The sequence below is a fragment of the Pangasianodon hypophthalmus genome, chromosome 25, assembly GCF_027358585.1.
Source record: "Pangasianodon hypophthalmus isolate fPanHyp1 chromosome 25, fPanHyp1.pri, whole genome shotgun sequence".
Classification (NCBI taxonomy): Eukaryota; Metazoa; Chordata; class Actinopteri; order Siluriformes; family Pangasiidae; genus Pangasianodon; species Pangasianodon hypophthalmus.
Window position 1 is genome coordinate 7,538,028 of NC_069734.1, and position 15,113 is coordinate 7,553,140.

A 15,113-nucleotide genomic window follows, 5' to 3' on the forward strand; every position below is an offset into this window, starting at 1 on the left:
ACAACAGCAGAATCTCGCTAACACATCATTTATCAGAGTCTCATGGCCGCATGGTAATAAATTAGAAGAGCATGCTATTGTGTACAACTACCCAGAGCCCAGGTGCAATTAGTATAGGATTTACAACCTGCTGCGGCAATTACAGAAGCATTCTTTTAGCACTAACAAGGCAGCTCGGACGGTTTATAGGCTGCTGCATTCAATATGTGGCCATTTGAGCATTTCAAAGATAAATATCAAATCTGTTCAAATTGTTTACGCAGACCATAATCAGGGTAAATGCTGATAAATTTACTTCAGATATGTCATAAGAAAATTTATATCACAGTGCCACTGAATTCTTGAATATGATTGGTCAGAAGGTGTTGACTAATTTTCTGTAACGTTACAGCTCTGATGGTAGTGCAATGGCAAATCACAGCTTTATATTAATGTGCTTGTTATATCGCACATTATTGTTTCCACGGTAACTGCTAATTCACAGGGACTTGTACGGCGAATGCTCCACAAAAAAACACAGCCAAACAGATTTTTACAAATTTAAAAAATGTGTTATTTAACAAAGAAATATGTATAATAATAATGTATAATAATGTATAATCATTGATAAGGTACTTTTTTGTAAGGATATGTTTAGTCTCCAGCAACTTTGTAACAGTCAAGAGGTAAAGCAGTCACTTTAAGGTTTCCAACACAGAGGACTTTGCAGTTGCATGCTAAAATGCATTTTGTATCTTATAAACTTCAACAAAGGGAAAAAAAAGAGGCTGGTAAGGGAATGACTGGAAACAGCTGCTGTAACGTAAGTGTTAACAGGACCTAACTTGTTTAACAGACTTCGTCAGCTTTAAAAGTAACAGCAATCCGGTAAAAAGCACGACATGCCATTCTGTTATAAACAGTTGTTGTTAATTGTATTTCTATCTCAGCATGCCTGTCGTGTTTTGTTCCTTATGCACCCCAATATATACTATTTGTTGACAACATTGATATATTCCATTCATATATGAGACCATTCATTCGAAGACCAGATTCATCACATGAACAATTTTAAACAAACAGGTTTTTGTTCAATGGCTGGAGCAGTTTAGATTGCTGTAGCATCACTAGGATGTTAATGTGTCATTTCAATCTAAGTTTTTAGAATTTACACTTTTTGAAGAATTTGTCTGATTTGTCTGCATCATGGAAAAAAGTCAGAAATAAATAGCTGTCATGGCTCTTTCTGGAAGGTCGTTGTAGGCTAGTGGTTGATAGATAACATTTTTAGTTGTAAGCTGTCTTCATAGCTAGGTGTGGTCAAAGGTTTAAATTCACTTATGAATAAATATAAGGGGTCCAGTGAAGACATCAGGGGGCCACAGGTCCTGGTACGAGTGTCACTGCCAGTTACGCCACTGCCTGATGGCCTGTTTATATGTATTGACTGCTTGATTCAGCAATGCTTTAGCTATAGTGAAGCATTGCCCAGTAATTAGGGGCCACAATGCAGCAAAGTTTATTGATTTTCCTGCTCAAAGACACCAGATTACACCTTCCAGTTAATTACCCGGTTTGAAGCACAAAAATCATCAAACTATGGAAGATGCCCTAGGGCTGACTTTGGGCACTGCTTCTCTAATTCATGTTGAGTAAAGGCTGAGTTTTCTTACTGAGTGCTCTGGAGTGGTCTGGGTTTCTGATGCCCTTGGCACGGAGTCTCTGTAACAACGCTGTAGATGACTGCTGCTTCACCAGATAAACAGCCATGGAGTAACTCTGTGAAACACACACAGCACTATAAATGTAAGACCAAGTCCCCACAGTGTTAATTATGATGGTTAAAGCAGTCCATAACCTTAAACATACAGAATAAAGCCATTTGGTGGGATCTGTGCTGGACTGAAACAATAAAATTCTGTGTACATCCTTTATATATTATCAATGAGCAGTGCAGAGTTCTGACTAGTGAGAAGATTTCTCTTTTCTATCATCTATACAAGCCTCTAATTTAGCAGCTACAGTCATCTTGTAACCAGCAAGGCCATGACCACAACAGTCATAATTCACAAGACACCAAATCAAAAATGCAAAATGCCTGCTTATCTGATATACAAAACACTACTGCATGAGCTAATTGTTTTAACACCATATATAGGGCACTACAGGTCAAAGTGGGGTATTTTGGACACAATTTGTCTCACATTCTCTTTACGCTAAAGAGAAAAAAAAAATCTGAGGAATTATTTCACACTAAAGGAATGTCACATGCATGCTCAGACACATGCTGTAATAAACATCACTGATAAGGGTATCTTCTCTACAAAAACGCAGTCATGCTTTGAGTTCGAGCAGGTCGATGAGGGAGCAGATGAGAAGCTGTGTGAAATGCAGATATCTAATCTAAGCAGTAAGACTAATCGTGAGGACTTTCTCAATTTCATTTGCATTTATTGATACTGGGCCAAATAATGAATTCATTACAGATGAAATTGGTCTTCGTGTTATGACTTGAAGACAAAAATTTCTATGCCTGTGTGCTGGGCTGAGGCAGTATATGACAAAACTATGCAGCACGTGGATACGAAATTTATCTGCAGTGCAGTCTGTAAGCTACTCAACAGCACTTTGTATTTGAAATGAACAATGACAAGACAGAGTGCAAGATTCAAATCAACATTTAGTGTATAATATAAGAATCACAGCGTTTTTTTAACCCATTGCGGGGACAAATTCCAATCTTAAATACACACGTTATGTTTAGTAACTGGTTGCACATCCTTTGTATTGGACAACATCCTTCCTAAAGTCTATAAGCCACAGACATCATCCAGAACTGTAATGGAGCTATTTTAGTTCCCCTTTGTTTTGGGGGCTATAATGAAATGCATTTTTTTACATAGTGGTCTTGGAAATGTATTTTTTTTTACATGGCAACAAAATAACACCACCCCAGCTTCTAAAGCCACCGATTCTTTGTTTCGCTCCGCAGCAATGTGGTGCTGAAACTAACTGATCTTTTTTTTATAAGAACAGAGAAAGACAGACGCTGTTTCCTAGCTGCTGAAAAAGGGCTAAATAATTCATTTTATGAAACAGCACTTCACTCTTGGTGCACCATTTTACATCTCAAATCAACTAACAGATTTTTTGTCCTCTCTCATGCATACAAACCTCAGAGCTGTTAGTCCAGTACCTTTTAGTCTCTGAAATAAGTGCACCATGGCCATACATGCCTTTAAAATCAGTCACTGCTTCATTTCACATAATGTGCTAGAGTACAGAGCCAAACCAACATCACCTGTGCCACTGTCTTATTATCTAAATGCAAAACAGAATAGTGGCAATATGCTGAAATGTGCAATAGGGATTTAAAAAATGCAAAAAAAACTAAAAGAAATTCACTACACTTAGCAAAGATTTAAGGAACATGATGTCAGCTGCAAGACAGGCGGTTACAAGACACTTACCCTGCACCAGGCACAGTGTAAGAGACAGAGACTCTCAGTGTCTCTACAGAACAGTGCACAGTCTCTAACGCTCTGTCTCTACAGAACAGTGCACAGTCTCTAACTCTCTGTCTCTACAGAACAGTGCACAGTCTCTAACGCTCTGTCTCTACAGAACAGTGCACAGTCTCTAACACGCTGTCTCTACAGAACAGTGCACAGTCTCTAACGCACTGTCTCTACAGAACAGTGCACAGTCTCTAACGCGCTGTCTCTACAGAACAGTGCACAGTCTCTAACACGCTGTCTCTACAGGACAGTGCACAGTCTCTAACGCGCTGTCTCTACAGGACAGTGCACAGTCTCTAACGCACTGTCTCTACAGAACAGTGCACAGTCTCTAACGCACTGTCTCTACAGGACAGTGCACAGTCTCTAACACACTGTCTCTACAGAACAGTGCACAGTCTCTAACGCACTGTCTCTACAGAACAGTGCACAGTCTCTAACGCACTGTCTCTACAGAACAGTGCACAGTCTCTAACGCTCTGTCTCTACAGAACAGTGCACAGTCTCTAACACACTGTCTCTACAGAACAGTGCACAGTCTCTAACACTCTGTCTCTACAGAACAGTGCACAGTCTCTAACACACTGTCTCTACAGAACAGTGCACAGTCTCTAACGCCCTGTCTCTACAGAACAGTGCACAGTCTCTAACGCCCTGTCTCTACAGAACAGTGCACAGTCTCTAACGCCCTGTCTCTACAGAACAGTGCACAGTCTCTAACACACTGTCTCTACAGAACAGTGCACAGTCTCTAACACACTGTCTCTACAGAACAGTGCACAGTCTCTAACACACTGTCTCTACAGAACAGTGCACAGTCTCTAACACACTGTCTCTACAGAACAGTGCACAGTCTCTAACGCTCTGTCTTTACAGAACAGTGCACAGTCTCTAACGCACTGTCTCTACAGAACAGTGCACAGTCTCTAACGCTCTGTCTCTACAGAACAGTGCACAGTCTCTAACGCTCTGTCTCTACAGAACAGTGCACAGTCTCTAACACGCTGTCTCTACAGAACAGTGCACAGTCTCTAACACACTGTCTCTACAGAACAGTGCACAGTCTCTAACACACTGTCTCTACAGAACAGTGCACAGTCTCTAACACACTGTCTCTACAGAACAGTGCACAGTCTCTAACACACTGTCTCTACAGAACAGTGCACAGTCTCTAACTCTCTGTCTCTACAGAACAGTGCACAGTCTCTAACGCTCTGTCTCTACAGAACAGTGCACAGTCTCTAACACGCTGTCTCTACAGAACAGTGCACAGTCTCTAACGCGCTGTCTCTAAAGAACAGTGCACAGTCTCTAACACGCTGTCTCTACAGGACAGTGCACAGTCTCTAACACGCTGTCTCTACAGGACAGTGCACAGTCTCTAACGCACTGTCTCTACAGAACAGTGCACAGTCTCTAACACACTGTCTCTACAGGACAGTGCACAGTCTCTAACACACTGTCTCTACAGAACAGTGCACAGTCTCTAACGCTCTGTCTCTACAGAACAGTGCACAGTCTCTAACACACTGTCTCTACAGAACAGTGCACAGTCTCTAACGCTCTGTCTCTACAGAACAGTGCACAGTCTCTAACACACTGTCTCTACAGAACAGTGCACAGTCTCTAACGCCCTGTCTCTACAGAACAGTGCACAGTCTCTAACGCCCTGTCTCTACAGAACAGTGCACAGTCTCTAACGCCCTGTCTCTACAGAACAGTGCACAGTCTCTAACACACTGTCTCTACAGAACAGTGCACAGTCTCTAACACACTGTCTCTACAGAACAGTGCACAGTCTCTAACGCTCTGTCTCTACAGAACAGTGCACAGTCTCTAACGCTCTGTCTCTACAGAACAGTGCACAGTCTCTAACACACTGTCTCTACAGAACAGTGCACAGTCTCTAACGCTCTGTCTCTACAGAACAGTGCACAGTCTCTAACGCTCTGTCTCTACAGGACAGTGCACAGTCTCTAACACGCTGTCTCTACAGGACAGTGCACAGTCTCTAACGCTCTGTCTCTACAGAACAGTGCACAGTCTCTAACGCTCTGTCTCTACAGAACAGTGCACAGTCTCTAACACGCTGTCTCTACAGAACAGTGCACAGTCTCTAACGCACTGTCTTTACAGAACAGTGCACAGTCTCTAACGCACTGTCTCTACAGAACAGTGCACAGTCTCTAACGCTCTGTCTCTACAGAACAGTGCACAGTCTCTAACACACTGTCTCTACAGAACAGTGCACAGTCTCTAACACACTGTCTCTACAGAACAGTGCACAGTCTCTAACACACTGTCTCTACAGAACAGTGCACAGTCTCTAACGCTCTGTCTCTACAGAACAGTGCACAGTCTCTAACGCACTGTCTCTACAGAACAGTGCACAGTCTCTAACGCTCTGTCTCTACAGAACAGTGCACAGTCTCTAACACACTGTCTCTACAGAACAGTGCACAGTCTCTAACTCTCTGTCTCTACAGAACAGTGCACAGTCTCTAACGCTCTGTCTCTACAGAACAGTGCACAGTCTCTAACACGCTGTCTCTACAGAACAGTGCACAGTCTCTAACACACTGTCTTTACAGAACAGTGCACAGTCTCTAACGCACTGTCTCTACAGAACAGTGCACAGTCTCTAACACGCTGTCTCTACAGAACAGTGCACAGTCTCTAACGCGCTGTCTCTAAAGAACAGTGCACAGTCTCTAACACGCTGTCTCTACAGGACAGTGCACAGTCTCTAACACGCTGTCTCTACAGGACAGTGCACAGTCTCTAACGCACTGTCTCTACAGAACAGTGCACAGTCTCTAACACACTGTCTCTACAGGACAGTGCACAGTCTCTAACACACTGTCTCTACAGAACAGTGCACAGTCTCTAACACACTGTCTCTACAGAACAGTGCACAGTCTCTAACGCTCTGTCTCTACAGAACAGTGCACAGTCTCTAACACGCTGTCTCTACAGAACAGTGCACAGTCTCTAACACGCTGTCTCTACAGAACAGTGCACAGTCTCTAACACACTGTCTCTACAGAACAGTGCACAGTCTCTAACGCTCTGTCTCTACAGAACAGTGCACAGTCTCTAACACGCTGTCACTACAGAAGAGTGCACAGTCTCTAACACGCTGTCTCTACAGAACAGTGCACAGTCTCTAACACGCTGTCTCTACAGAACAGTGCACAGTCTCTAACACGCTGTCTCTACAGAACAGTGCAAAGTCTCTAACGCTCTGTCTCTACAGAACAGTGCACAGTCTCTAACACACTGTCTCTACAGAACAGTGCACAGTCTCTAACACACTGTCTCTACAGAACAGTGCACAGTCTCTAACTCTCTGTCTCTACAGAACAGTGCACAGTCTCTAACTCTCTGTCTCTACAGAACAGTGCAAAGTCTCTAACGCTCTGTCTCTACAGAACAGTGCACAGTCTCTAACACACTGTCTCTACAGAACAGTGCACAGTCTCTAACGCTCTGTCTCTACAGAACAGTGCAGTCTCTAACGCTCTGTCTCTACAGAACAGTGCAAAGTCTCTAACGCTCTGTCTCTACAGAACAGTGCACAGTCTCTAACGCTCTGTCTCTACAGAACAGTGCACAGTCTCTAACGCTCTGTCTCTACAGAACAGTGCACAGTCTCTAACACACTGTCTCTACAGAACAGTGCACAGTCTCTAACGCTCTGTCTCTACAGAACAGTGCAGTCTCTAACGCTCTGTCTCTACAGAACAGTGCAAAGTCTCTAACGCTCTGTCTCTACAGAACAGTGCACAGTCTCTAACGCTCTGTCTCTACAGAACAGTGCACAGTCTCTAACGCTCTGTCTCTACAGAACAGTGCACAGTCTCTAATTAAATTTATTTAAAGACTTACCCTCCCAATCTCTGATGTCCAGGACACCACAATGGTGTTGGGGACAGTGGTGGACAGTCTGACCAGTGAGGTAATGTTGATGGGTCTGCTGGGACGCTTTGGTTCAACTCCATTTTTGGTAGGAGGAAGGTACCCCTGAGGCCAAACACACAAAGACTGAATGAAGAGTGTCATAACTACACACTGTTTCACTGTAAAATGATTTTTTTTACCATAGAATTATTTCTTAACTGATTTCATCTGATTTAATAAATGTCATATATCTATTTCTCATCCTAACTGGTGACTACATGGATTTTTATTCTCTTTTCATACCGGAAGGTTGCATGGTTTCCCATTGACTTTTACACAGAGGTTAGGAGGAAAGTGGTCTTCTTGTGGACAGCTGGTTTCTGATAAGCAAAACCTATGGACAGAGGCCATTCATTAATTTTTTTGACACTAAAACTTACAACTGCTTGAAATTCTTCTGTATCAGGTCCCTGATATAAACAATGCAGGTTACTTACCTTAACTGTACTTGTACCGTGAAGTCACATTTGGTCCCCGAGATGTCCCTTGAAAACAAAACCCCAAAAATATCTTTATTAGTAATATTCCAATTCCAGCAGAATTAATAGATAAGGACTGTCTGCTGAGGAGTGTTATGTGACTTATACAAAAAATATCACTGAAAAAAGCTTATGTTAAACTACTAGCTACACAATTCCACAATTCCCAAATCTGATAGATCAATACAAGAAAATTTCAAGTGCTTTATGTATATTCCTGAAACCCCACTGAGGACATGACAAATTCTCCCAACTCTCTCTGTCAATTCACTTTGTATACATCCTCGTAAGATCCTCGTATGAAGGCAGTTATGTATTACTCTTTTCCCAAATTTTCTCCTTTTTCAAGATTAATTTCCGCAGTGGTCAGCTACTAAACCAAAACAATGAGATGAAATTACAAAGCACACAACATTATAGTTTGGGTCTCAGGAGGCTATGAGAAATTAAGTGTTAGTTCAAACTGACACTGTCTATTCGCATATTTACACTGAGCACACTGATTTTATTAATGCAAGTAAATCGGTCAGAATTCTAGTAGTTGCATTTCTGGTTTGTATCACCCTTAAAACAGAGGCCATGCATTCACAGAAAGAAATGTAAATACTGCAATCAATTTAACAAAAATACAACTTTTAAAGTACAGGATAAGCACCATTATAGCCAGTTTAGCACATTTATGTTCAGACAAACCTGTGTTCACCATAGCGAGCCATTACAATTATGCTTTAATGTGCAACTTACATAGAGCTGCTGATCTGCTGGACTTGCTGTGGTGTTAATGCAAAAGCAAAACACGTTTCCTGAAAGCGCTGACTGCTGTCTGAAGCTGAGAAGGAGAAAGAGACAGAGATACATCATCATCTGAGTGAAATCATTTTAAAATCAAATAAAGAAACAGTAAAAAGAAAAAGAGTGCATAAAAAAATATGTGGCACAAGGATTGTTCTACTGGCTTTATTCGCAACAGCTGATTTTCTTTATCATAAACATCAGCGAACAATACAGATCTAGTATCGGATACATTCTCTGTTCATTGTAATATAATATAATACCTAATCCACTGATCCCATATACTAAAATGTTTCCCATTTCTAACCAAAACTATGCTTTACAACAATACTGGAAAGACAATCTCTTTAAAGGTATGCACATACACTTCCAGAAAAACTCATGCCAAAGTCCATTATGAATCAGACTGGTTTGAGGATGAAAAGAACAAACAGAAGAGCTCTGACAAATGCTGCGCATGTCTGGGATTTGTTATTGTCTCTTGAAATGCTTATTAAACTATAATTAATAAAAGCTCTGTACTGTGACATATTTAAAAAGCATTGGTGTAGGAGTGTTCCAGTCCTTTCTTGTATAAACACAGCCATCACTTTCCATCTGCTCACTTGAGAAGAAATATTGTACGTTTAAATATTCTAAGTGTGAATCAAAAAGAAGCCAATATTGAAGGACTCTATGAACAACCATACTGAGTCATCTTTCCATGCCCTACTTTGAACTGGAGATTAATTATTCATATAAGCTTCAGCAAAAGTATGTCTCAGAATTGACAAAAGTGAGAGTGCAGAAGAATATGGAAGAGCAAGAACTTTCACACTGAGTATTCCATGCCGTAAGCCAGCACATTCTTGTTATTAGAGTCTGGATAAAATTATTAAATGAAATAATCCAATTACTCTTTACTATTATGATCTATGACTATTATGTAAGGTCTGCTTACCAAGAAGAATTTGGCAAACGGAACAATCATCCAAAAAAAATGCATGTTCTGTTAATACATCCTAAAGTTGCTTACAAATGCAACAAACAATGCATGCAGGGCAAAAATTAGGTTGTGAACCATTAATCATGCAGCTACAAAAAGGGCAAGCAAATTCTGGAAGCAGCTAAAAAACAGCAACCAACGCTTGTATCATTGTAAAGCTCTGCAATGCCAGACGTTGAGCAAAGAAAACAGTTCCCTCACTGAGCTGCTGTGCCATTATTCAAGTGCAGTCACACACCAACACACACTAAGTTATATGACCAAAGGTTTGTGGACACTGATGTCAGGCAAGAAGGCCTGGTGCGCAGCTGGCATTCCAAATGGTGCACAGTTGGCATCCCCAAGGTGTTCAGTGGAGGTGAGGTCAGGGCTCTGCGCAGGCCACTTGAGTTCTTCCACTCCAACCTTGGCAAACCATGTCTTCATGGACCTCATTTTGTGCACAGGGGCATTGTCATGCTGGAACATGTTTGGGCCCCTTAGGTCCAGTGAAGGGAAATTGTAATGCTACACCATACAAAGACATTCTAAACAAATGTATGCTCCCAGCTTTGTAGTAACAGTTTGGGGAAGAATCACATAAGGGTATGACTATCAGGTGTCCATATAGTATACATTAACCTTCACTAATGCTCACCGACACTCACTCACCCATACTAAACAATACGCTGACGCCTTGCCGACACTCTGATACCTCAATACCACTCACTAAAACTCAGCGAAACTTGCATTCAATCTCACTCACTGACACACGGACACCTCAGTAACACCCTAACACCTCACCAACACTCAAAGACACTCATTGACACCTCACTAACGCCCTAACGCCTCATCAACACTCGCACACACTCAGTGACACTCACTATAAACCTAACACCTTAATGACACCCTAACACCTCACCAACACTCAAAGACACTCAGTGACCCCCACTGACACCCTTAAACTTCACTAACTCTCACAGACACTCAGTGACACCCCACTGACACCCCAACACTCCACAGGCACTCCAACACTCACTGACACCCTTACACTTCAATAACACTAGCAGACACATCTGACACTCACTGACAGCCCAATGACAACCCACTGACACCTGACACCCCACTGACACCCCAACACTCCACAGGTACTCTGACACTCACTGACAACCTTACACTCCAGTAACACTCGTAGACACTCAACTGACATTCACCTACACTCACTGACGCTACACAGTCATATGGATCGTGACTGAACTGTTGGTGGCCCTATAGTACAGGGTTTTATGTTTTGCTGCATATCTCCTTAACTAATGCCATACAATCTAGTCTGATCATGATCAAACTTTAAATCTTTATTCAATGCAAGATGATCAAAGAATATGCAAATTTTGCTGGAGCTGCCATAGCCGTAATAGCTAGAATTACAAATATTTTTGTTGCTGCCATTTATTCTGTTTTTGTTGTCTTTTTCTTACAGTTTTACCAATTTTATCTTACTGTTCTTTATTATTAACAAGCTTTATAATCTCAGCTGGGGCTATATCTTTTATCGTGCCGATGACCTTAATCTGAATTGAATTGTAAATGAATACGAGAATATGAGAAAGCAAGAGAACAAGAGTGAGTGAGTGAGAAAGGAATGGGTGAGGGGAGGAGAGATGAAATAAAGATGTGATGATGAAAAGACGGAAGAACAAGAGAGAGTGCAACTGGTTAAAAGAGCATGGGAGGGCGATAGAGAGAGAAACTGTGCGTGTGAGGAAAATGAGAATGACAAACCCAGAGACAGAGAGAGCGAGATAGAGAGATAGAGATAGATAGACAGAAAGACAGACAGACAGACAGATTGTTTTCTCCTAACTCTGCTGAGCTTTCCTGGAAATCTGATCATGTGACCACAGTATCTTTCACTGGAGGGCAACACACAGTCAGCCCCTAACCAAACACACAAATCAGTGTTAGAATGACCAACGTGAAGAGTTACTACCTGTAACCTAATGCACATGTGAGCATGCATGTGCACACACACACACAGATACACACACCCCTGCTCTGTGTTTATGTGACAAATAAACCACATAACCATAGAGCTGAGCTGGTTTAACACTAAATCCTCCAGTGCACACTAAGCTGCTGTAGACAAGAGCAGTCTAAAAAAAAAACAGATCTACTGCAACTGCTACTCTCTCCATCTCATCTCTCTCTCTCTCACTCACACACACACACACACACACACAAACCAGTACTTTACCTGCTTCAGTGCACAGCATACCAAATAATAGACACACACACTCTCTCTCTCTCTCTCTCTCTCTCTCTCCTGATATTTTCACACAAAATTTTTGACACACACAAAAAAAAAAAAAAAAAAAAACTCATTTTTGACAAAAGTGAAAGGTACTGACAAATCTTACTTCTATGTGTATGTAACGAAGAAAGAGAGAGACAGAGAGCTTACATGTCTCCCAAGTGTTGTTATGATGGCAATTACTGTCTATTCGCATATTCACCAAGGCCTACTAATGAAAGGGCAAAATAGGTGCACATACACACACATACATTTGCCCACACACACGTGTGCACAGTATGTTTCCCACTCCTACTCCCTCCTCCCTGTCATTCTATGTAGCCCCTTTGTCATATGTCACGGGTGCAATTAATGAACCTGCAGAAGAGGCTCGACAGCACATAATTACACTGATGTGCATTCTCTCAAGGAGGGAGGGAGGGAGGAGGGGGGGGGGGAGCGAGTGGGAGAGAGACAGACAGAAAGAGAGAGAGAGACAGATCAACACTTGCTGTAGCAATATTCCACCACTTGAGAGACAGCGAGTGACATTCACATCATTCCTATCTCCAATTCCTAATGTTAGTGTTATTCCTGCTGATATTATTTTTGGTACTTATTGTAATTATATTCTGTTATTGGTGTTTACAAACTTTTCTCCAATAATATGTTAGACAGTCGTGCCAATAAAGCTCTTACACTCAACTGCGCTGAACAGAATTGAGTGAGAAAGAGTGGGAGAGACAGAGTAAGCAAGAAACTGAAAGAGAGAAAGTAGATATGGCAGGTGATAAAAGTAGGCAGACAGAAAATGACAGAGAGAAAAGTGACAGACGAGCAAAACAGCAAAAGAAAGGGACAGACGTGAGGCTGAACAAGAAAAGAAATGAAAAGAGAGGAGAATGAATAGAGGGGGAGAGAGTAAGAAAGGGGTTGGGAGAGGAAGGAGAGATGTGAAGGAGAGAAACAGAGAAGTGAGAAAAGGGGAAGACAGGAAGTGCGAGAGGAAGAAGAAATGAGTAGAGAAATACAGATGGATATAGAGGGAGAGACTAGAGGGAGAAAGAGAAAAGAAGAAAGAACAAGAATGAAAACAAAACTGGAAGAAATGGAAAATACAGATGAAAAACAAAGAGGAACACAGAGAGAGAGAGAGAGAGAGAGAGAGAGAGAGAGAGCACTATGTCTCTCTCTGCCTGAGCTGGAGTTAAAAATAGCCATGTCGTCTCTGCCATCTGATGTGTTATTACAATGGGATGCAGAGTTGAAGCGAAGGCCGCATGTGTTTCAGTCTGAGTCTGAAAGGAACAAAAGTACCTCTTTATCTCATCTCACATTTGTCTCTTCTCTTCATAACGTGTGTGTCAGTTCTCTGGTAGCAACAAACTCGCCTTTATTTCAGCTCATTATCATCATATCATTAACTATATAAAGCAATGAAAACCCCTAGCTCTGTGCTGCTGTGTGTGTTTCTTCACCACAGAACTGCATGTTGTCCGGAGCATCATTTCAATGCATTCAGTACAAACAGCGGAAATAAGCAGTTTGTGAGGCTTTTTAATTTTGTGTGTGTGTGTGTGTTGTGTTCTAGCTGCAGAGTTCAGTGTGTTGATGGCATGGTACATTTCAGCCTGTGATGTAAGAGTTAATCACTATTTTTATGTGAAAAGAGATTATGTGTGGCTGGGTTGATAAGAGGCTGCTGTGTGTGTGTTTTAGCAGTGTGTGTGTGTGTGTGCGCAGAGTAAAGCAGTAGTTTATTTGGCACAGTGTGTGCATGTGTGAGTAGGCTGTGATGAAGAACATCTAGTAGTTAACCAACCCAAGACACACCAACTTCTGAAAATTGTTCAAGGCGACTGACTGACTGTGTGTTTGTAAATCTTTCTGTAATAAAAGGAACATTAATCTAGAATGCAATGAGTTATACAGTTTCACTTTTAATAACACACAGACCCCTACATGAAATCATTTATCACAGTGAAAATACTGCTTTCATGTTGTGTATCTGAGATATTTTTTTGTTGATGCTGTATCTAAACTTCTTGCATCTAAGTTCAAACAGCATTGATTCAATAAGGAATGTAGAGGTGAGATGTATGTGATTCAGGCACAGAGGACACGCCTCCTTCACTGAGACTGACAGATACAGAGGACGCACCTCCTTCACTGAGACTGACAGGTACAGAGGACACACCTCCTTCACTGAGACTGACAGGTACAGAGGACACACCTCCTTCACTGAGACTGACAGGTACAGAGGACACACCTCCTTCACTGAGACTGACAGGTACAGAGGACATACCACCTTCATTTATAAAAATGTGTTCTGCTGCCCAAAATACACTGTATTTTGGTTCACTTCCTGCAGTTGGGTCGATTCAGGGTTGAGATTTGATCAGCCAAATGCAAAATCATGCTCTCTTTACGCATGAGGAGTAACAGTGCTCCTGTCTGTATTATTCATAATCAAATTCATAATGAAAAACTGCCAGTGATAAATAAAACCTAGTAAAACTCAAAGCCTTATTACTCTGGACTGCAAGTGACAAAGAACAAAAAAAAAATCTCTAGCACAACAAATCTATGAATGCATTAATGCTAGAATTCATGAAAGCAATAAAACATGAACAAGCCTTGTGTTTCATATCAGCATGCAAACATGAAAATATTGATCCTGGCAACTTGCCTGCAATTTTCATATCACTTCATATCATTCAAGAAAAAGAGGTTCAATTATTTTTGGATCCAATGATGGATCCTAACAGCAGTGGCCTTCCTTTTCTGGTTAAACGACACTGATGGGGAAAATGAGCGATAGATGCATGGTGTGCTAATAGCTCTAATGAGAACAGAATAATGAGGAAAATAATCAGGAAAAAAAAAACTAAACATGCAGTGCTGAACTTGTAGAGAAAGACAGAGAGACAGCAAAAGAGACAAAGGCGGTATGCTGTGTTTGTGGTGTGAAGGGAAGGAATTCCTCTTGTAGAAGATGCTGCAATCCACAGGAAGATAAAATGTGACTTTATTTTTAACAGTCAATTTGTACCCATTTAATGGGACATACATCCTCATACACATATTTGAAAGCAATAATGTAATCCACATTAAGTGTGCCTCCATTTTTC

General features: G+C 41.4%; 1 protein-coding gene across 2 annotated transcripts in view; it reads right to left on the reverse strand.

Annotated features, from left to right (window-relative positions):
• The window catches only part of pias1a (protein inhibitor of activated STAT, 1a), a 54,892-nt gene that overhangs the window by 9,668 nt on the left and 30,111 nt on the right, over positions 1-15,113 (reverse strand). For both annotated transcript variants that reach the window (XM_026937659.3, XM_053229426.1), the window contains 5 exons: positions 8,681-8,765; positions 7,895-7,942; positions 7,701-7,791; positions 7,386-7,520; positions 1,653-1,758 (listed from right to left, as the gene is read on the reverse strand). In XM_026937659.3, coding sequence (XP_026793460.1) covers positions 1,653-1,758; positions 7,386-7,520; positions 7,701-7,791; positions 7,895-7,942; positions 8,681-8,765 — 465 coding nt within the window. The remainder of the gene's footprint in view (positions 1-1,652; positions 1,759-7,385; positions 7,521-7,700; positions 7,792-7,894; positions 7,943-8,680; positions 8,766-15,113) is intronic.